Source organism: Macaca fascicularis, chromosome 4 (genome assembly GCF_037993035.2).
Source record: "Macaca fascicularis isolate 582-1 chromosome 4, T2T-MFA8v1.1".
NCBI classification, from domain to species: domain Eukaryota; kingdom Metazoa; phylum Chordata; class Mammalia; order Primates; family Cercopithecidae; genus Macaca; species Macaca fascicularis.
In genome coordinates, this window is record NC_088378.1 from 10,299,186 (window position 1) to 10,321,306 (window position 22,121).

Below are 22,121 nucleotides of genomic sequence, written 5' to 3' on the forward strand. Positions count from 1 at the left end.
TGTTGTATCTCACTTAATCCTCGCAACAGTCCTGTGAAACAGGCACTTTTATCATTCCTGTTCTACAGTTGAGGAAACTGAGGCATAAGGAGGTTGTGTAGTTCAGCTTGAGTCTGGGTCTGTGGAGTCACTGCCCTAATGTTTCCTCCCCAAGGCCCCACTCTTGCTTCCAACCTTCCACATGTTTGTTCATAAAGTTCATTCTTATTCCTTAATATTTTCTGAGCCTAAGTTCCCGTAAATTACATAGACGTATTTCTGTCTCCCAATGACGTTGCCACATTATTTGTAAAAGGGTATGATGGTGTGCCGTGTCACTAGAAAGCAATCACTTCACCTCACTTGTATGAGTGTTCGATTTTTAAAATATTAGCTAATCAAATAGGTTGAAATTGTCCCGATTCATTTTCCAATTTACACTTCTTTGACAATTAGGGAGAGTGAACATTCTAGTTGTGTTTCTGCCTTTGTGAAAAACTGCTTTATTTTCTTTGCCAAATTGAAATAGAATGTCTGTAAAATTGCCAGAGAAAATGTCATTTTTTCCAGATAGACATGCCCAGGGATGTCTCAGTGTTCTCACAAATAATCCAGTTTTCCAATTTTGCAAGCCCACGTTTCATTGAAATTTTGCAAAACTCTTTGCTTTGCGAGCATGACACAGGCAAGAACCGAGGCACTATCTCTTTCTTTCCCCAAAGCCTTTGACTGTGTTTAGATCATTGTCTCGGGTTCAGAAAACTGACACTGATTCTGGAGTTTACATGAGCTGCATGGAAGAGGCTCGTCCCAGCGCCTCGCTCCAGAGCCCAGCTCAGCCCTATCTGGGCAGAGCTGCAGGGAGGAAGCTCCTCTTGACTACCAAGCACTGGGCAGTGGGTGCATCACCTGGACTGTGTAGATGTGTGAGGGAGCACCCTTCTCAAAATATTTTGCTAAAAATTAAGTTAGGTGTCACTGCTCTGGGATCTGCTCTCTGAGTAAGGCAAACACCCTGATAAGGGGGAAACCCCACCATGAGTTGCAGGGAAATTGATGCAGTCTGTGGTTGTGCTGCCTTCCAGTGGTAGAGTGGTAGATGTAGGGATGGCACCTCTGAGGGCCGGAAGGCCACAGGTGACCTGAGGATTGAAGTCCTCCCTGATGGGGCCTTGGGGAGAGGGCAACAGGGAAAGTCCAGCATCAGGATCAGCTCAGTGATTGCAGATGACGGCTGACCTGGAAAAACCCCTTGGCCTCAACACCTCCAAACTCTGCGTTTGGAACATCCAAGTCAGGGAACATCTGGAAACGTGAAGGGAAGAGCAGGAGAACTTTAACCTCCCTCTGAGAAGCTGAGAACACCCACTGATTCATTGTTATTATTGACATGGAGAAAATTGATGAACAGGCCTGAGTTATGTTTTGTGACTCATCCTGGTGATTGGTGGTGGGACTGAAGAAACAGTGAGTGGGCTCTGCACTCAAGACCCAGCTACAAACTGGTTATGTGATGTCTGTTGATAATGATAGTGATGGTGGTGGTGATGGTGGAATGGTGGTGATGATGAGGGTTGTGATGAGGGTGGTAGTGATGGTGGTGGTAATGATAATTGTGCTGGTGGTGAAATGATGGTGATGGTGATGGTGGTGGGTGGTGATGATCATAGAGGTGGCAGTGGTGGTGATGGTGATGGTGATGGTAGTGGTGGTGGTAATGATAATGCTAATGGTGGTAGTAATCATAATGACTATCAAGTTGATAGTGGTGGTGATGATGGTGGTGGAATGGTGGTGATGATGGTTGATAATAATGATGGTGATGGTGGTAATGATGGTGATGGTGATGCTGATGGCAGTAATGATGGTGGTGGTGGTGGTGGTGATGGTGATGGTAATGTTAATGGTGATGGTGGTGGAATGATGACAGTGATGGTAGTGGTAGTGATGATGATGGTGGTGGTGATGATAGTGATGATGGTGATGATGTTGAGGGTGACAATGGTGATGGTGGTGGTAATGATAATTGTGATGGTGGTGGTGGTGGTGATGATGTTTGAGCGGATGATGATGGTAGTTGTGGTTGCAATATGGATGGTGATGATGGTGATGATGATAAGGCATAACCTTAATCCTCACAATGACCTTATATGTGGGTACAGGTGAGAAAACTGAAGCTAAAAGAGATTAACTGCTCAATCTCACAAGGAAGGTGGGAGAGCCAGAACTCACACACAGATCTTTATGATTTTAGTTTCGTGCTTTCATCAGTTGAGGCATTGTAGAGGATCTGTTTGCTTTTTGGCTGCCCAGCAGCCTATCACACTCTATCCTATAATCCTGTTGAGGGAACTACCCTTTGCTCCCATCTTGGTATGAGTGTGGTCCTGTGTCCACCTCCAGCATGGAACAGCTGATGTAAGTTGGAGTTAATCAGTGATGGGTTTAGGGCCTGGCTGGTGACACAAGTTCGACCTCTCAGAGCTAGAAAACTATTGTTTGTGTAATGGGGAGAGTGGCTTTCCTTATTTCTTTCCTGGCAGAGCCAGAGCCACCACAGCATCTGCAGCCACGAGAATATCACCTTTGTGCCCAAGAATAATGCCTACTCCATGGCTGGACAGGGCCTGGAGCCATGATGTGAGCCTGCAGAATTTTCAGTTCACTAAGAATTTCCCTTTTTTGCTTAATCCAACTTAAGTTGGATTTTCTGTCACTTGCAAGAAAGAGTCATGTTAGATACAACTCTATTCCGTATTATTATCAGGAGCTGCCATGATGGAGTGCTTAGCATGTGCTTGGTGCTTGATGCACTTTCTTATTGTTTCTCCCCCAACAGCCTGCAGCCCCCATTTCAGCTGAGGAAGCAATCAACAAGAGCTCATGACTTTTCTTTCTTTCTCTCTTCTCTTCCTCCTCTCCTCTCCTCTCCACTCCTCTCCTCTCCTCTCCTCTCCTCTCCTCTCCTCTCCCTTCCCTCCCTCCCTCCCTCCCTCCCTCCCTCTCTCTCTCCCTCTCTCTCTCTCTCTCTCTTTCTTTCTTTCTTTCTCTTTCTTTCTTTCTTTCTTTCTTTCTTTCTTTCTTTCTTTCTTTCTTTCTTTCTTTCTTTCTTTCTTTCTCCTTCCTTCCTTCCTTCCTTCCTTCCTTCCTTCCTTCCTTCCTTCCCTTCCTTCCTTCCTTCCTTCCTTCCTTCCTTCCTTCCTTCCTTCCTTCCTTCCTTCCTTCCTTCCTTTCTCTCTCTCTCTCTCTTTCTCTCTCTCCTTCCTTCCCTCCTTCCTTCCTTCCTTCCTTCCTTCCTTCCTTCCTTCCTTCCTTCCTTTCTTCCTTCTTTCTTTCTTTCTTTCTTTTTTCTGTCTTCCTTTTTCTTTCCTTTCTTTCTTTTTTTATTGACATGGAGTCTCATTCTGTCACCCAGCCTGGAGTGCAGTGGCACGATCTCGGCTCACTGCAGCCAGCCTCCACCTCCCAGGCTCATGCAATTCTCCTGCCTCAGCCTCCTGAGTAGCTAGGATTACAGGGGTGCGCCACCACACCCGGCCAATTTTTGTACTTTTAGTAGAGGCGGGGTTTCACCATGTTGGTCAGGCTGGTCTCGAGCTCCTGACCGCATGATCTTTCCGCCTTGGCCTCCCAAAGTGCTGGGATTACAGGCTTAAGACACCATGCTTTATGAGTTTTCTAAGTCCCGACAGCCAGTAAGTGGGAGCCAGGTTTCCAATTCAGGTTTGTCTGTACCATCCCACATCTTCTCTGAGCTTCAGGTTCCTCATTTGTAAACTAGGAACAATAATATCTAATTCATAGAGGTTTGCAGCATTTAAATTTTTAAAAATGCAAAACACTGGGAGCAGCCTGGCACACCCATAGGTGTTCCTCATTTGACAAGGTTCCTTTTACTTGACCTCAATGCTCCAGACCCAGCAGTGCAGAAAGAGAGATCAAGAAATCAAGGAGGTGAAGTTTTTAAATAGTAGAAAAGCACAGAAAAAGGAAAGCCAACTTTGAAATCATCTAGACCATTCATTTTTAAACGTTTGGTTAAACCAAAACCAAAACCAAAACAAAAACAAACCTTTCTTCAAATGAAAACTTATGCAAAGGGTGATGTGAAAAACACCAGTTGAAAATTCTGGGTTTTTGAATGAGGGGTTAGAGCCGAGTGGTACAAAGAGGTAACATGCCTAGTTCAGGTCTGTCTGGCTAGTGGCAGAGTCAGAACGCATTTCCAGGTCTTCAGACTCCTAATGCCCTCACCAGCACCTCTGAGAAACTGAAGCAGGGATCCTAAGACAGTCTTAGTGTTTCAACGGCCAAGGGGGCTAGGCTGATGGATATAATTATTGTCAGGGCATACTGCAAAGAGAAGAAGGACTCCCTAAAATGTATTACAGGTGCTGATACCACATCTTGCACAAATGTTCCCTCTCTTGTTCTCACCCACACCCATCAACCAATACCAAATGTCATCCTAGACTTGGGGCCGTGGGACCTGTCTACCTCTCCCCGAGCTGTAAGCCCCCTGTTTAACACCATCCCATACGTATTAGACATATGGGTATTTTGGAAGAAGAGTAGTTTAATTGTAACTTTTGTTGTTAATGTTTTGCACCATGTTTAGAAACCCAGTCTGGCTAATTTCACATGAAAAATAACCTAACACTCTTAACTTGACGGCTGAGTGAAAACCCCACTTACCTAGGGAAGCAATATGAATGCTGAAATTATGGGTTAAGAGACTCAGAGACCTTTCCTGGTTTTTTGCTTGCTTTAGGTGTAAGGGAAATATACAAATAAAAAATGGATCACACCCCAAAGCTTCAACACCAAAAATACCTTGCTAACATACCCCACTATGAAACCAAAGACAAGAAATTAACTACAAATAAAGACCCTGCACAAGGCTTTGGTCCTGTAAAAACATCCAAAGAACAAGTCTATTGGCTGTATTCAACCTACACTGCAGTTAAAGGAACATAAAGGCCGGAGTGCCATATATCCTCCAAACAACCACACCAGTTCCCTATCAGGGGTTCTTAACAAGGGTGAGCTGGCTGAAATGAAAGAACGGGAATTCAGATTTTGGATAGGAGTGAAGATCATCAAGATCCAGAAGGATGACAAAATCCAATCTAAGGAAATTAAGGATCACAATAAAATGATATAGAAGCTGAAAGACAAAATCACTGGTGTAAAAAAAGAACCTAATGCATCTGACAGAGCTGAGAGCTAAGAAACAAATTATAAGAATTTCACAAAGCAATCCAAGTATTAATAGCAAAATAGACCAAGCTGAGGAAAGAATCTCAGAAATGGAAGACTGGCTTTCTGAAATAAGACAGTTGACAAAACTTAAGAAAAATGAATGAAAAGGAATGAACAAAGCCTCTAAAAAACATAGGATTATGTAAAAAGGTCAAATCTATAAATCACTGGCATTTCCGAAAGGGACAGGGAGAAAGTAAACAATTTAGAAAACATTTCAGGATATTGTCCATGAAAACTTCTTCAACCTTGCTAGAGAGGCCAATAGTCAATTTAGAAAATACAGAGAACACCTGCAAGATTCTACACAAGAAGATCATCCTCAAGACACACAATCATCAGATTTTCCAAGGTCAAAATGAAAGACAGAATGTTAAAGGCAGCTAGAGAGAAAGGACAGGTCATCTACAAAGGGAACCCTATCAAGCTAACAGCATGCTTCTCAGCTGAACCCCTACAAGCTAGAAAAGATTAGGGCCTATATTCAATATTCTTAAAAAATATCCAACCAAGAATTTCATACCCAGCCAAACTAAGCTTTCTAAGCAACAGAGAAATAAGATCCTTTTCAGATAAGCAAATGTTGAGGGCAAGAGAAAGAAATAAAAGGCATCCAAATAGGAAGAGAGGAAATCAAACTATCCCTGTTTGCAGATGACATGATTCTATATCTAGAAAACCCCATAGTCTCAGCCCAAAAGCTCCTTCAGCTGATAATCAACTTCAGCAAAGTTTCAGGATATGAAATCATGTACAAAAATCACTAGCATCCCTATACACCAACAGAAGCCAAGCCCAGAGGCAAATCAGGAACACAGTCCCATTCACAAATGTCACAAAAAGAATAAAATACGTAAGAATACAGCTAACCAGAGAGGTAAAGATATCTACAATGAGAATTATAAAACACTGCTCAAAGAAATCAGAGATGACACAAATGAATGGAAAAACATCCCATGCTCATGGATTGGAAGAATCAATATCATTAAAATGGCCATACTGCCCAAAGTAATTTACAGATTCATTGCTATTCCTATCACACTGCCAGTGACATTCCTCACAGCACTATTAAAAGAAAAACTATTTTGAAAATTTATATAGAACCAAAAAGGAGCCAGAATAGCCAAGGCAATCCTAAACAAAAAGAACAAAGCTGGAGACATCACATTACCTCTCTTCAAACTACGCTTCAGGGCTACAGTAACAAAAACAGCATGGTACTGGTAAAAACAACAACAAAAACAAACAAACAAAAAAGACTTATAGACCAATAGAACAGAATAGAGAGCCCAGAAATAAGGCCACACACCTACAGACATCTGATTTTTGACAAAGCTGACAAAACAAGCAATGGGAAAATAACTCCCTATTCAATAAATGGTGCTGGGGTAACTGGCTAGCCGTAGGTAGAAGATGGAAACTAGACCCCTTTCGTTACACCATATACAAAAATCAACTAAAGATGGGTTAAAGACTTAAATGTAAAATCCAAAAGTATAAAAATCCTGGAAGACAACCTAGGCAACACCATCCTGGACATAGGAACGGGCAAAGATTTCATGAAGACGCCAAAAGCAATCTCAGCAAAGGCAAAAACTGACAAATGGGATCTAATTAAACTTAAGAGCTTCTGGACAGAAAAAGAAACTATCGAGGGAGTAAATGGAAAACCTAGAGAATGGGAGAAAATATTTGCAAACTATACACCTGAAAAAGGTCTAATATCCAGCATCTATGAGGAACTTAAAACAAATTTACAAGAAATAAAAACCATTAAAAAGTGGACAAGGGACACTAACAAACACTTTTCTAAAGAAGACATGCCTGCGGCCAACAAGCATGTGAAAAAAGCTCAGTATCACTGATGGTTAGAGAAATGCAAATCAAAACCACAATGAAAAATCATCTCACACCAGCCAGAATGGCTATTTCTAAAAAGTCAGAAAATAACAGATGCTGGCAAGGTTGCAGAGAAAAGAGAACACTTATAGTTGGTGGGACTGTAAATTAGTTCAACAACTGTAGAAAGCAGTATGGTGATTCTCAAAGAGCTAAAAACAGAACTAACATTCAACCCAGCAATCCTATTACTGGTGATATACCCAGAGGAATATAAATCATTCTACCCTAAAGACACATGCACATAAATGTTCATTGCAGCACTATTCACAGTAGCAAAGACATGGAATCACCTATATGCCCATCAGTGACACATTGGATAAAGAAAATGTGGTACATGTATACCATGGAATACTGTATAGCCATAAAAAAGAATGAGGTAATGTCTTTTACAGGAACATGAATGGAGCTCAGGCCATTATTCTTAGAAAATTAACACAGGAACAGAAAGCCAAATACCACATGTTCACACTTTCAAGTGGGAGCTAAATGATGAGAACTCATGGACACCAAGAAGAGAGCAACAGATACTGGGGTCTACTTGAGGGAGAAGAGTGGGAGGAGGGAGAGGAGCAGGAAATACTAAGTGTTGGGTTAGTACCTAGGTGACAAAATAATCTGTACGACAAATCACTGTTTACATATACCAGAAACTTGCACATGTACCCCTGAACCTAAAATAAAAGTTAAAAATTAATTAATTAAAATAAAAACATTCTGAAAACAAAAAGAGAGAGAGACTCAAAGACACCATTTTCCTCCCCTTGACTATGTACCTTGAAGACTGATTAAGACATAGGTACCCAGGCAAAATCAGGAGTGGGTGGACCACATTCGTGGATAGGAATTTGCACAGCTTGCTCCTAAATGCTCATTTTGTCACATGGACTGTAGGTCAAAACCTGTTCATTATGTGGGCAATGGAATTTATCTCACCTTGGGTTTCTCCCCAGCCAGTGATGAAACATTCGGTCCGGTCAGCGACCACATAATTTGGGGATGGCAGACAAGCTGGGATTACTTTGTCAGTGATGATGGCAGGACTGAAAGAAAAGCATCAGCAGTTATGTTTGACTGCTCTGCTGGCAGCTGCAACACCCACAACCAGCCATCCCTGCCTTGAGGCCCCGGAGCCCTCTGAGCTGGCACTGCCTTGCTTCACTGACACAGAGCAACGTAGAACACAGCGTTTCACCCTCACATTTGCCTATGTTTGCCTAAGGACTACACAGACATAAGGTTTCATTTGAAAGGCATCAGTTGCATGCAAGATACTGCTGGTGGCCTTCACCTTTGAAAGTAGGGATGACAAAGGTGCACTTCTCATGCATATTCTGTGCACAACTGGAATCTCATGCCGAGTGCGTCCTTTCATATTAACCAAGTAGGGCATTGATCCATCCATGGAGTGTCTGAGATGCCACCAAGAGGCTGTAAAATTGCAAATGCATTGTGTGCCCAGAGCAACTTGCTCCATCCTTGGATCCTCCACTTCCTCCTCAGTGAAAGTTGCTACACCATAGTTGTAAGAATACAGTAAAATACTTGATACCAAATGAAAGAAGATTGGAAATAAGCCTCTTGCTTGAACAAAATGGTATTGTGTTCAAAGAACATTCATATACTTTAGAGTCCCAGGGACTCTCAAACATTAGAGCTCTGGTTTTTAGACCTGATTCTACTTTAGTAAGTTCAAGGGGATAAAAGATTGGAAATGAGAAATGCCCTATTCTGATCACGAATCATCATTGTCACCAACTTTGAAGCAGGCACACTTTCTGCTTTTGAGCATCATCAGAAGGCCCAGCCTGTCGTGCAGACGTCCTCACTCTATGGGTTCCCTGGTGGAACACTAAATGCCCTAGGCTCTTGGAGAGTGGGGATGTGGGGTGGGAACTCTAGACTTGAAATGTATCAGCCTATCAGAGAACTCCAAAACCCAAAATTTCCAAATTACTTGTTCAAACCATCAGAACACCACAGCTCTCTGAGGACCATGAGGAACTTTCTACTTGCACATTTGCTGGGTGGGGAGGACACTGGAGAGCACAAAGGAGATCAGCTACTGTTTATAAAGGCTGAGCTGGAAAGGCTCTTCTCTCCTTCTGGAGTGTCAGAGCATCCCAGGACGTCACCCCTCAGTTCACAGACCCAGAGAAGTTGCCCCGGGATTGTGGCCAGGTCCAGGAGAGCAGCTCAGGCTCCTGCCCCGTGCCTTCCCATCCAGGCCATGCTCATCCCTGTCCATGCCGACACCCTGTCTTCCAGAGTTGCTAGCACAGCGAGCACCCTGCATGCCTTGTCACCTGTCCCAAATCTGTTTGTTAGCTGTTCTCCTACAAATAGCTGTTTCTTAGCTGACTCAGCTAGTATCTGACTCCAAACAGCACTAACTTAATAAGTGACATAAGCAAACGTATCACTTTGTCAGGCTTAATGAAACAACATTTCAACAGGAAAGAGAAAATCAAATCAAAGAAGACAATAATAATGTAATTTGCACTTATAAATTGTATTTGTGATTTTTTTGACATTGTGAAGTTTTTTTTTTGTTTTGTTTTGTTTTTGTTTTTGTTTTTGTTTTGGTACAGGGTCTTACTCTGTCTCCCAGGCTGGAATGCAGTGACATGATCATAACTCACTGTAGCCTCAAACTCGAACTCAAGTGATCCTCTTGCCTCAGCCTCCCAAGTAACTGGGATTACAGGCACCCACACCAGACACCCAGCTCGATGTTGTGGTTTTTCAAGTGCTTTGAAATAAGTACAGTCTTATTTGATTCTCTTAAACATATTATGATGAAAGGAGAATTGTCATCCTGGAATAACTGCATCGTTCTCTCATCATGAATGTGGATGAACTGGTGAACATTAAGTGAGTTTTAGGGGTAACAGTACCTCATATTTCAACTTTTTCCGCATGAGAAAACTGAGTCCTGCTGCCTTTCTCAAGAGCACAGCTAGCATGTGGCAGGGCCGGGGTGGAAGACTGATGCTGTCCCCAAAGCCCTTGAGCCTTTCATGTGATAGACAGCCCCTCCCCACTGCCATGCAGTGACCATGACCCATAAAACCCAGACATAAAGCAACTATCTTCACCAGCATAGGGTGAAGACCACAGGTGAGCGAGTACCTGCTTAGCTTTAGCAAGGCAATATCTGCTCTTGCGGGCTCCGAGAACATCTTAGATACTTCTATTTCCTGAACATGTGGTTCGAGATGCACTTCTCGGTGTGCACCCAGGATGACCTTGTAGAATGAAGGCCTTGAGGACCTAGAAAAGATGAGGATGTCAAGAGCAAAATACGGTCCGGCCCCTTCAGGTAACCTCTGTGCTGTGAACTTGATGCTGTCTCCCTGACACCCTTGGCTACGTAGAATTAGTGACTTCTGAGTGGCAAGAAGCAAAATTCATTATTTGCTCGAAATAGGCAGTTAAGGAATGTTCTCAGGCTGTTTGGGTAGAGACTGATGCCTATGGTAGTGAACAGTTCTATTCTGCAGTTTATTCAGGCCCACAAAATCATCTGTACTGTGTCTTTCCTCTGCAGTTTTCTCTCTAGAAACCCTTCCTTTCTCCCTTATCTGATTTCCCTGGCCTGGTCCCTAGTGTCACAGCCAGAAAAGGAAGGGAGGAAGAGAGAGAAAGGAAAGGAGGGAAAAGAGGGAAGGAAAAAGTATTTAAGACAAAACCTCATGTCAATTGTCCCCTAAACATACTTCTCCAAGCAGTGGGCAGCAGTCAGCACCCACTCTGGGGATATCAAGGTGCCTCCACAGAAGTGCATTCCAAGCCTAGAAAGAGGATTTAGTTCAAATTTTAGTCAAATTGATACTTTGTTCTGCTCCATTGTACAGAAAACATACAGAAAACATACAGAAAACGTGTCTTTCTGACACGTTCACTTAATTTTGACCATGTTCATATTCCCAAAGGAAAGGACTGTAAACCCAGCATCAGGACGGTAGTAACTTTGACCAGTGCTCCAGGAGTGGGATTTTTCAAAAGGGCCCATCTATGCCACGTTTTCTGATGCTTTGGGGAGGCACAGGCACAGCCTGTCTACAGGAGAGCAAAGCTAAGTGACTCAGCATGAAGCTCTACAGTAGTGACTTCCACCCCACAGCCCAGGACTCCAACAGAAGCGACCAGCCCAAGACCTTCCCCCAAGGTCTCTTTCATTTTTACGACAAGATCTATGCAAAGTCTGATGAATCACTCTTCAGGGAGCCAGATGTGATTCTGAACAACAGTGACTCATGGGGGTCTTCTCATCTAACCTGAGGAACTTTACTTTTGAGGAATGTTTCCTGAATCACTTACTTTCTAGGATTGTGTGGGCAGGTAATAGCTCAGAATACTGGTGTGAGCCACTTGGAACCAGATTGTAATGAAGAGGAATAGAGACAGGAAGTGCATGATGACAGCATGTTGATAAGTCAGTGAGGATGTAGACCACCACACAGTTTAGGAAGGAATGAATCTGAGCTATGTGGAATGTGAAAGCTCTGTAGAGCAGGGAGTTAGCAAACGATAAAGAAAAATCAACTCAACAGCAGAGTGAAATGCAATGCGATCAGGTTTGTCGATGGCATTTCACAAACTTATGGAAAGGAGTCTCTTTACGGGAGAACAGCAATTGAGCACAGGTGTCCTGGTGTAGAAATGAGATGAGGAAGCAAACAGGCAGGCAGATGGGCCTGTTTCCTACGCATGCTTCCTAAGAGATACCCAAAAAAACAGAACTTATGAAAGGCATGTTCCACTGAAACAATACCCAAAATGTCCCGGTTCCCTGGGATTGGACTGATCACTCTTAATTTATGGGGATCATGATCTAGAATTTTTTTATGTTTGTGAATGGATGAGTAACCTCTGAATTGAAGTCAATGATTCACAAAAGTGTCCAAAGAAAAAAAATCTGTGCCTGTGATAGACTGTAGATAATTTTGTCCTTGCTCTCCCAACCCAGAAAGTGTCACATTTCTAAAAACTTCCCTCTCTTTTCATCTGACAATGAGACAGTGGATATCCATAGAAATCCTCGAAGCATCTTCAATATTTTCCAGCAATATTGGAACTTGGTGTAAATCACTGTGCCTACAGATTTTGATGGAGCTGCCCAGATCAAGAAAAAGACAGCAATTTTGGCCATTTTCACAGTAGAGAACCTATAAAAATATATATATTTTATATATATATTTAATTTATATATAATATATAATATATATATAATATATATAAATATATATATATTTCAATTTTTGTAGCTTTTTTCCCCCTTCAGAAAACTTAGAGGCAGGTACTGATGCCTTAGCTGTGTGGGTTTTGTGTAAATGTAGAAGGGTTTTGCAGGGCTTACATGGAGGGACAGTATAAATCATTTCTGGGTCTGTTCTTACCTTGTTCTAAGACTGATTTGCCAGGGCCAGGAATGTGGGTAGGCCACACACCCCCCTACAACCCTTCCAGGACATTTCTTCGGCTCCACTTGAGGCTTCCCACAATCAAATGAAGAGGCCGCTGTGGCACAAGGTGGGAAAGAAATCCCATTTGAGACAAGGTAGCAATTTTGTGGTGTAAATCGAGACAAATTCCAAGCCCTGAGTTTTTGACATCTCAAAGGCCAAACTAAATAGTAAAATCATAAGCATCTTTTGGAATATTTTCTCTAAGTTTCAAAAGTGGTAGTAGACAACACAGGACCCTCTCTTTTCAAGAAAATAAAAGCACTTTATAATTACTTTGTTGGAGAAGTGATCAAACAAATTGGTGTAGTTTAGCATCAGAATGAGATCTTTTCTGAGAAGACCTTGATTGGGACAAATGGTTATTTGTCATTGTTATTCTGACTCCATGCAGTATGTTTAGAACACGATGTCATCCTTCCCATAATCATCATCATCACCATCACCATCTAAACCATGTAAAGTTTACTAAAAACCATAATTGTCATCACTGCTGAAAGGCAGAAAGTTTTCTTTTTCCATGTGAGTCTCTGTGTGTGCATGTGTGTGCGTGTGTGTATGTGATTGTATGTAGCAAGGATTACTGTCCTAAGTTGAAATGTTGCCTTCTCTCAGCCAGCTTCAGGACAGCTCCTCTGGGGAGCCTCCCATGACTAACTGACGGCCGTGGGGGTGACTTAAACACATGTGCCTTTATTCTTCTTTTCCTCTTCCCTGCCTTCTCTCTGCAGCCAGCCCACAAGGTCTCTGGAGGTAGGGACAGTGTCCCATCTTTGGTATCACCCACCAATGCCTACAACAGTGCAGGGGCTACAGAGGGTGTTAAAAAATGCTTCTCTGTTGTCTCCAGCCCTTCAAGGTCTTCAAAAATATAAATGTTAATATTATTAATAATTATTCATAAATTATTAATAACAACTGTAAGAGGAAATTCCTTCCCAACCAACCAGAGATTCTATGCTCTAGTGAATCTGGAACCTGGATTTTCCAAATAACTTTACATTTGCCATGGGCTGTTCTGAGAATCTGTCTGTGGAAGACTTTTTAAAAAAAGAAGCAAGGAGTAGAATGCAATCGTCTTCTCTAGTGCTGAGCTCAATTTCTGCTAGTATGCCTTACATACAGTAGACATGCATCATTGTACTAAAAGAGTAACTACAGAAATAATGGTACCCTGCTCCTACTATTCAAAACAAAACTGAACGTTTCTATTTATTTTTACTTATTTATTATTTGTACTGTATATGTTGGTGGAAAGGAAATAGTTATTAAAATCATTCACCACCAGAGGTTCTAGCTTTCTCAAGTATGAGTCATGTCTGAATAAACCACATCCTTCTATGTGAAACAGTCCTCAGGATTTCCAAGTGTCTGATGGGAACCCTTCTCACCAGGCTTGGGGTTAACCTCACTTGTCTCACATCAAGGTAAGGTGGGGGACCTCACAGTCCTTTGGGAAAAATCTTGTTCCCATTCTTTTTTTTTTTATTATTATTATACTTTAAGTTCTAGGGTACATGTGCATAACGTGCAGGTTTGTTACATATGTATACTTGTGCCATGTTGGTGTGCTGCACCCATCAACTTGTCAGCACCCATCAACTCGTCCTTTATTGTTCCCATTCTTCCTTCTTTCTCCAGTCTCTAAGAACCTGATTCTTGTACATCCTCAGTGTGGGTGAGGACACCAGAATTGCACCTGGGAAGCTATAGCACTTCCCTTCCATGGGAGTCAAAGGTGCATGAGTCCCAGGCACGGTAGCAGGGTCTGAGGCAAGAAAGTCAGTCTGGGCTCAACTTCAAGGCAGCCTGTCAAGGATAGAGAGCCCGGGCAGTGAGAGGCAGTGGCATGTACCAGATGGGGCCAGAAGTGGAGAACTGGAACTGACCACATGGAGGGACTTTGAGGTAGAGGTGCCACCAAGATGCTTCTGCAGAACAGACAAAAGCACCCACTCGAGGAAAAAGTCAGCTATTAACTCACACTAAATCCAGAGAACACAATGCCACATTACAATAATACTGGCCAAGTAGAATCTTTCCTATCATCCTAACCCCTCCTTCCTCCCTCTTGCTCTCCCTAGGAGTGGCCCAAATGTGATGATGGGCAGTGTGGCTCTCATGGTCTTCATCACTGCCCTGTACCACCTCCCCAGGCAATCTTGGGATGCTGGTCTTCAGTGGACTTGGAGGCCAAGCTCCTTCCCCCAGCTCAAGGTCCCTCCACGTGGCAGACCCAACCACAAGCAACCAAGTTATGCATAGGAGAAGTCCAGGGTGGCTTTCTGTAACTAGGACAAATTGGTCAGCAGAATGTTAAATATGGGACAATTCCAAGTAGCTTCCTTTTTTTTTTTTTTTCCAGAAATACCCATGGATTTGTTATTCTAATTGTTTAAGAACTAATGTCAACTCCCTTTCCCCTGATCCAAGCCTCATACTCCCAACAAAAGTCTCAGAGCAATGAGGAAGGAGCCCAACAAGCAGTCTGTAAGCTATGTCACTAATGTGACCTGTGAGTAGTAAACTTATGAGAAAGGCCATCTGGGGCTAAAGAGCTGCACTACCTTTCACTAATTCCTAGGATGGCCATCTGAGGTTTACAATGCGCATTACATGCTTACCTGTTTCCTGCTGTTTGTATTTTCTTTCTTACTTCTCCGTGGAAGGGGTACTTTTTTTTTTTTTTTTGAGACAGAATCTCACTCTGTGGCCCAGGCTGGAGTGCACTGGTGCGATCTCGGCTCACTGCAAGCTCTGCCTCCTGAGTTCAGGCCATTCTCCTGCCTCAGCCTCCCGAGTAGCTGGAACTACAGGCACCCGCCACTACACCTGGCTAATTTTTTGTATTTTTGGTAGAGACGGGGTTTCACTGTGTTAGCCAGGATGGTCTTGATCTCCTGACCTCATGATCCGCCCACCTCGGCCTCCCAAAGTGCTGGGATTACAGGCGTGAGCCACCGCGCCTGGCCGGAAGGGGAAACTTTTTCATCCGAATGACTCTAAATGTTTCATGCATCCCACGCTAGACATGGCAGCACTCAGTGGGACCATCCTGAGGCTGACTAATTACCTCTAAGCTTGCTCTTTGGGAATTTTACATTTATTTTATTTATGTGTGTCTGGGGTGATGGGCAGGTGTTCCACTAACAAACGTGGGCAGTAGTAGGGCAGGTTCAAGATACCCGTGCGGAAGAGTGGGGTCTGGTGGAGAGGGCAGCCATCTCCTCCCGAGAACCACTCTGCTCAGAAGCCCTTTTCCTTTTTTGTTGTAAATCCATGTTAAGGAAGCAGTTTCCTTACCAAAAAGAAGGCAACCTACCACACTGAGGGACATCACAGTAGTCGAAAAGTTTTCTTGGATTTGTCGTGTAGCACCAGGGACCACCTACATCACCATCAGGGTTACGGCAGTACTGAAAACAAGAAGGCATGTAAGCTCCAGCTCACATGGGGCAGGAGAGGGAGAAGGTGTTCTGAGGCTCGTACATTTCATGTCTATCCTTAGAAGACATAAGGGAGTGTTTCTTTTCCCTTCCTTCCTTTTTTCTTTTTCTTTTTTTTTTTTTTTTGAGATGGAGTCTCGCTCTTGTTATCCAGGCTGGAGTGCTCAGTGGCACAATCTCAGCTCACTGCAACCTCCACCTCCTGGGTTCAAGCGATTCTTCTGCTTCAGCCTCCTGAGTAGCTGTAACTGCAAGTGCGCACCACCATGGCTGGCTAATTTTTGTGTGTGTGTATATATTTAGTAGAGATGAGGTTTCATCATTTTGGCCAGGCTAGTCTCGAACTCCTGACCTCAGGTGTTACACTCGCCTCAGTCTCCCAAAGTGTAGGGATTACAGGTGTGAACCACCACGTCCGGCCTCTTCTTCCTTCCTATTATTATTATTATTGTTATTGTATTTTTTTGGCGAAGTTATTTTTTGAATGCTCTAAAGCCGTCTGTCCTGTGCCCCTGTTCAAAAGGAGTCATGAGGCCACACCCCTGGACAGGGAGTGGTGACCCTGAGGGGTCTTTGGGGGCTGGGTCTCCCCTTCAGGAGCCTGACCCAGTGGAGGTCTTAGAGCCCCAGCACCGAGGGACAGTGGGACATCATTGATGTGCATTGTCCCTGGAGGGCACTGTGCTCTCCTGCCCGATGAAGCCTGTTTGCTGTTGATTCAGAAACATTTATTTCCATGCATTGTGCACCCTCTATGGGGCAAGACACAGAAATGCAGTGTTGTCCTTCCCTTCATATGATACTGTGATAGAATAAGAAATGTGTATTTGGTCTCTGCCCTCCCAGTTCCTGACACAGAGCTCCTAAATCCCTTGGGAGTTCCTGAGTGAAGGGAACATCTTTTGTTCAAATGAAGCAACTCTTGGTGGGTTCCTGGATAGTCTTAGGATGGGGCTGGTTGCCAAGGGAACCAACCATGTGATCGGAGGGTTGGAACTGTTCAGCCCCCCACGTCCAACCTCCAGGGAGGGAAAAGGAGCTGAACGTGAGCTGGTCTCCAATGGCCAATGATGTATTCAACTGTGCCTCTGTAATGAAGCCTCCATAAAATCCCAGCAAGACTGCACTTGGAGAGCTTCCGGGTTGCTGAACACTTGGGGTACCAGGGGCTTGTGCACTGAAGAGGGCATGGAAGCTCTGAGCCCCTTCTCACATGCCTTGCCCCGTGCATCTCTTCTGTCTGTCTGTTCACTGGAATCCTTTGTAATATCTTTTATAATAAATGGGTAACGTGTTCCCCTGAGTTCTCTGAGCCACTCCAGCAAAGTAATCAAACCCAAGGAGGGTCATGTAGAAAAACAGATTTTTATCCAGTTGGGCAGAAGTACAGGTCACAGCCTGGAACTTGGGACTGGCATCTGCAGTGGGGCAGTCCTGTGGGACTGAGCCTTAACTTACGGGATCTGACACTGTCTCCAGATACAGTGTCAGGACTGAGTTACATTGTAGGACACCCAGCTGGTATCTCCTGGAGACTTGTTTGGGGCGTGAGGAGAAATCACACCCATCTGGTGTGAGAAGTGTTATGTTGCATGGGTGTGACAGTGGGGGAACATAGACACTTTGGTTTTCCTTATATCTCAGTCTTCCCTATACACAGGCCCCAAAGTAAACCATCGCAGGGAGTGCACGAGGCTAAGGGAAGTCCCATGGTGACCTGATGGCCCATCCAAATCTTTTCTAGAAAAATCTGACTTAAACTTCATAAAGGGCAACTTTGATTGCCGGAGCCTAGCATACAAACACTAGAAACTAGAAACAGTGCCCAATAATGGAAACTTTAAAGAAATATCACTAAAGGGAAGAGGCCTGAGAACCCTCACATGCGTGGAGGTTTCCTGGCCTGTGCTGCTTGTACTTTCCATACTAAGGCCTATTATATTCTATCTTAGCCCCCTGATGCCTTTCCAATATTTTCTTCTGCCCCCTCTCCCAGCTTACAAAAAAGAGCAGTCCAGGCAGATTTTCTGTAATGCAGAACCAATTCTGTTTGCAAAGATTGGTGAGCAAAAGGCAAAAGAGTCCAAATCAAAGTGGCTTACGTTTTTTTCCAGACCTGCCCGTGGATTTGTCTCTGGAGTGAAAATGCGGTGGCTGTGGGGCTCCTGGGCAGCCCATTCCTGGCATGGTGTCCCAGTAACAGTGGTTGCCTTCTTGCCTCGGTATCCTTTCCCATTCCCAAACATACAGTCTGTACAGGGGGAAAAAATGGATGCTTATGAACAGCCGCATAGACCCAGGATGATATGGAATCAATACAGTCATGTCAGATTTCTCTAGGATGACAGAATCAGGGGCCACATTCCTCAGAAACTGCAGTGCTGAAGACTGCAATGAACACTGCCCACCTTAAGAAATTACTGGAGATGCTTATTGGCTTGGAAAGAATCACACATATGGCAGCATGATAGAATAGGAATTTGGACTGGGACACTGAGATAACCCATTTTAGAACAAGGTGAGTGGTTAAGTTGAGCACCCTGGAGGGTTTGCACCTGTCCTAAAGGCACAGCCCACTCACGTTGTGCCAAAAGTCACACCTCTGCCTCCTCGAGAGAGTGCACTGAGGCTTCCTTCCACATGGCCAGACCCTCTAAAAACATATGATTTCCCATGTAGCATGGAAGGCTTCTGCATCAGTGGGATTTTCCATGGTTTTTCATCCCAGCGTCCAAGTGTGTAGATGTCTAGCCACAGATTTCTTACCTTCCTCGGAAGGAGTCTCTGCATCTGGAAGTTGGGCAACAGGCGGAGGTGCTGCAACACTCCCTTCTGTTCCTGAGCATTTTTTCAGGTTGCAGTACTCCCACCTGACGCTGGGGTCCGTGGTAAAACACCAGGGACCTTTATCGGCATCTGGATTCCTGCAGTAGTTCATTGTCAGGCCACTGGAAATTCCAAAACAATAGAGGTCACAAGAGGTGGGAGAATATTCAGGGGCACCGAGCACCCTCTACGTTTTGTTCTAACAAAGTGTTAACAAGTGGCTCTGAAATAGGTGCAATAATGTTGTACCAAGCACAAATGGTCCTCAACTTCTGAACAACTGTGTACATTTCAAAGACAGATTTTAATTTTTATTTAAAAAATCAAAAGTAGGATATGCTCCATATTAAAAACTCAGATCATACGTAAATCTGTAAATAACAGGATCAGAATATCCTCCTCCCACCTTCTGCCAAATACATTTCTCAGGAATAACAGGTACAGATTTTAAAGTGTATATTTTATATTTTTATGCACATAAAAATGTATCTCTAACTGTTTAGCCCTCTGTATTTCTCTCTGTAGGACTATATTGTGACATGTGCATTGGAACTAAAATATATTTCTCCAGGGAGGAAATGACATCCAAGATGGTATCATTCCCGGGCCAGTCACCTTACTCTAAGTACTCATAGTGTAACTAAAGGGCTCTACTTTTACTATGAAAAACAACCATGAAAATAGTGTTACTGTCAATACCGTGTCAGGTGTGTCAAGTGGGTTTGTTTCTGCAAGACTTATCAAAGCCGCCCTGGGAAACTAGCTCCCAGGCAGGATGCCATTTCTTTAGGGTGGGTTCCTGGGCAGGACATCCTCTCCTGCTCTCAGTCCATCCTCTGCTGGCCACAGTCACTCCAGGTCTGAGGGAATGGGTGATGAGTTGACAGAACAGTGGGACTCAAGACATAAAGGGAGACTGCTGGGTAGATTATGGGATCTGAAGAGGTTGGGCAGCTACGGAGGAGTCCGAAAACAAGGGAGTAAGAGGCAAAGCAGGCGAGGACCCCGGGCTGGGAGGATCTTGGAGGATGTGCTCCCCTTCATGCCTCCCAAGAATGTTGCTCCAACCTCTCAGTATCCTCACATTCATGACCTGTGACTGTCTGAGAAAGCGGGAAATGTATTATGTACCATGGGAATGCAACATTGTCTCTCTAGAGACTCTGCACATGTGATCTAGTCTCAAGCCCAGACACCCCATTTGAGGAAGCTCGTAGTCCAAGCAACTGAATGTGTTAAAAGGCTGAGCACTTGAAACAGATTTCCACTCTTTTCAATTGAAGTATACTTTTATATAGTGTGAAATGCACAGATTATTATTATTATTATTATTATTATTATACTTTATGTTCTAGGGTGCATGTGCACAAAGTGCAGGTTTGTTACATATGTATATATGTGCCATGTTGGTGTGCTGCACCCATTAACTCGTTATTTACATTAGGTATATCTCCTAATGCTATCCCTCCCCACTCCCCCCACTCCACAACAGGCCCCGGTGTGTGATGTTCCCCTTCCTTTGTCCGAGTGTTCTCATTGTTCAGTTTCCACCTATGAGTGAGAACATGTGGTGTTTGGCTTTCTGTTCTTGTGATAGTTTGCTGAGAATGATGGTTTCCAGCTGCATCCATGTCCCTACAAAGGACATGAACTCATCCTTTTTTATGGCTGCATAGTATTCCGTGGTGTATATGTGCCATATCTTCTTAATTCAGTCTGTCATTGATGGACATTTGGGTTGATTCCAAGTCTTTGCTATTGTGAATAGTGCCGCAATAAACATATGTGGAAATGCACGGATCTTAAATGTCGTTTGGTGAGTTTTGATGATCACCTATACTTGTGTAACCCACACTCCCATATGATACAGAACACTTCCAATACTCTAGAAGCACCCTATGTCAAGGCTCATTCAATTCCTGCTACCCTCTTTCAACTGCCAGAGGGAAATACTATTGGTTTCTTTCACCAAAAATTCGTTTTGCCTCTCCTCAAACCTGATATAAATGGGCTGACACAGAATATACAATTTTGTATCTGCCTTCTTTCCTTAATACAATATTTTTGAGTTCCATCCATCCTATTTGAGAGGGTCAGTCACTTCTTCATTTTAATTGCTTAATAATATTCCAGTATATGAATAGATCACAAATTATCGATTCATTTTCTCATTGATTGACATTGTAGTTGTTTACAGTGTGGGGTTATAAGAACTAGAGCTGCTGTGAATATTCTTGTAGATCTCTTTGTGGACTTCTGTTTTCATTTCCATGGGGTAAATATTCAGGAATAGAATTGCAGTTTTGTGGGGTAGACTCATATTTATTTAACTTTACAAAAAACCAGGAGACTGATTTCCAAAGTGGTTGTACCATTTTGTACTTTAACCAGCATGTGAGAGAGCTGCTCATCCTCACTCCACATCAGTGACAGCACTTATTGTTGTGTCTTCTTAATGATACCCATGCCCATTAAGTGTTGGTGACATCTCGTGATGGTTATAATTCTTATTTCTTTGATGGCTAAGATGTTGAGCATTTTTTCGGGTGCTTATTGTCCATCTGTCCATCATCCCCAGAGAAATTTCCTATTCAATTCTGTTGCCCATTTTAATTAGGTTGTTTGTCCTCTGAGTGGGAGAAACGTTTATACTCTAGGTACAAATCATTTGTCAGATATATGGATGGAGAGGATTTTTCTTCCAGTCTGCTACTTACCTATTAATTTTTTAACAATGACTTTTAATGAACATAATTTTCATTTTATGAAAGCCCAAATTACAATTTATTTTCTTTTAGCTCTAGTGTTTTCCGGGTCCTGCCTGAAAAAAATTTTGCCTTCCTCAAGTTTGTGAAAATATTATATATTTTCCTGGAATTGTTTTATTTCAGCTTAAGTTTTAGCTCTTACATTTAGATCTAGGAGCTTTTGCACATTAATTTGGGGTGGAAAGTAGAAGTTAAAATTTGTTTTTATTTTTGTTTTCTAGATGGATATCCAGTTGTTTCACAATGATTTTGGAAAAGATGTTTTTCCCTATTGAATTGCCTTGTCACCTACACAGAAACTAAATTTATCATGTATATGTGGATCTGTTGTTGGACCATCCATTTCTATATCTGTATACTTTTTTTTTTCCAGTACCATATATCTTGTTTACTGTGCCTTTATAAGTCTTTACCTTTGGGTAAGTAAGTCCTCCAACTTTTTTCTTCTCTTTAAATATTGTCCTGGTGATTCT

General features: G+C 43.1%; 2 protein-coding genes across 2 annotated transcripts in view; one reads left to right on the forward strand and one right to left on the reverse strand.

The window, feature by feature from the left end:
- Positions 1-22,121, forward strand: part of LPA (lipoprotein(a)) — a 260,670-nt gene that overhangs the window by 17,260 nt on the left and 221,289 nt on the right. The gene's annotated exons all lie outside the window — the stretch shown is intronic.
- The window catches only part of PLG (plasminogen), a 50,243-nt gene that overhangs the window by 1,852 nt on the left and 26,270 nt on the right, over positions 1-22,121 (reverse strand). Inside the window, exons 11-17 of the mRNA XM_005551498.3 lie at positions 18,821-19,002; positions 18,157-18,305; positions 15,931-16,024; positions 12,543-12,663; positions 10,860-10,934; positions 10,273-10,413; positions 8,077-8,183 (exon numbers count right to left, since the gene is read on the reverse strand). Coding sequence (XP_005551555.3) covers positions 8,077-8,183; positions 10,273-10,413; positions 10,860-10,934; positions 12,543-12,663; positions 15,931-16,024; positions 18,157-18,305; positions 18,821-19,002 — 869 coding nt within the window. The remainder of the gene's footprint in view (positions 1-8,076; positions 8,184-10,272; positions 10,414-10,859; positions 10,935-12,542; positions 12,664-15,930; positions 16,025-18,156; positions 18,306-18,820; positions 19,003-22,121) is intronic.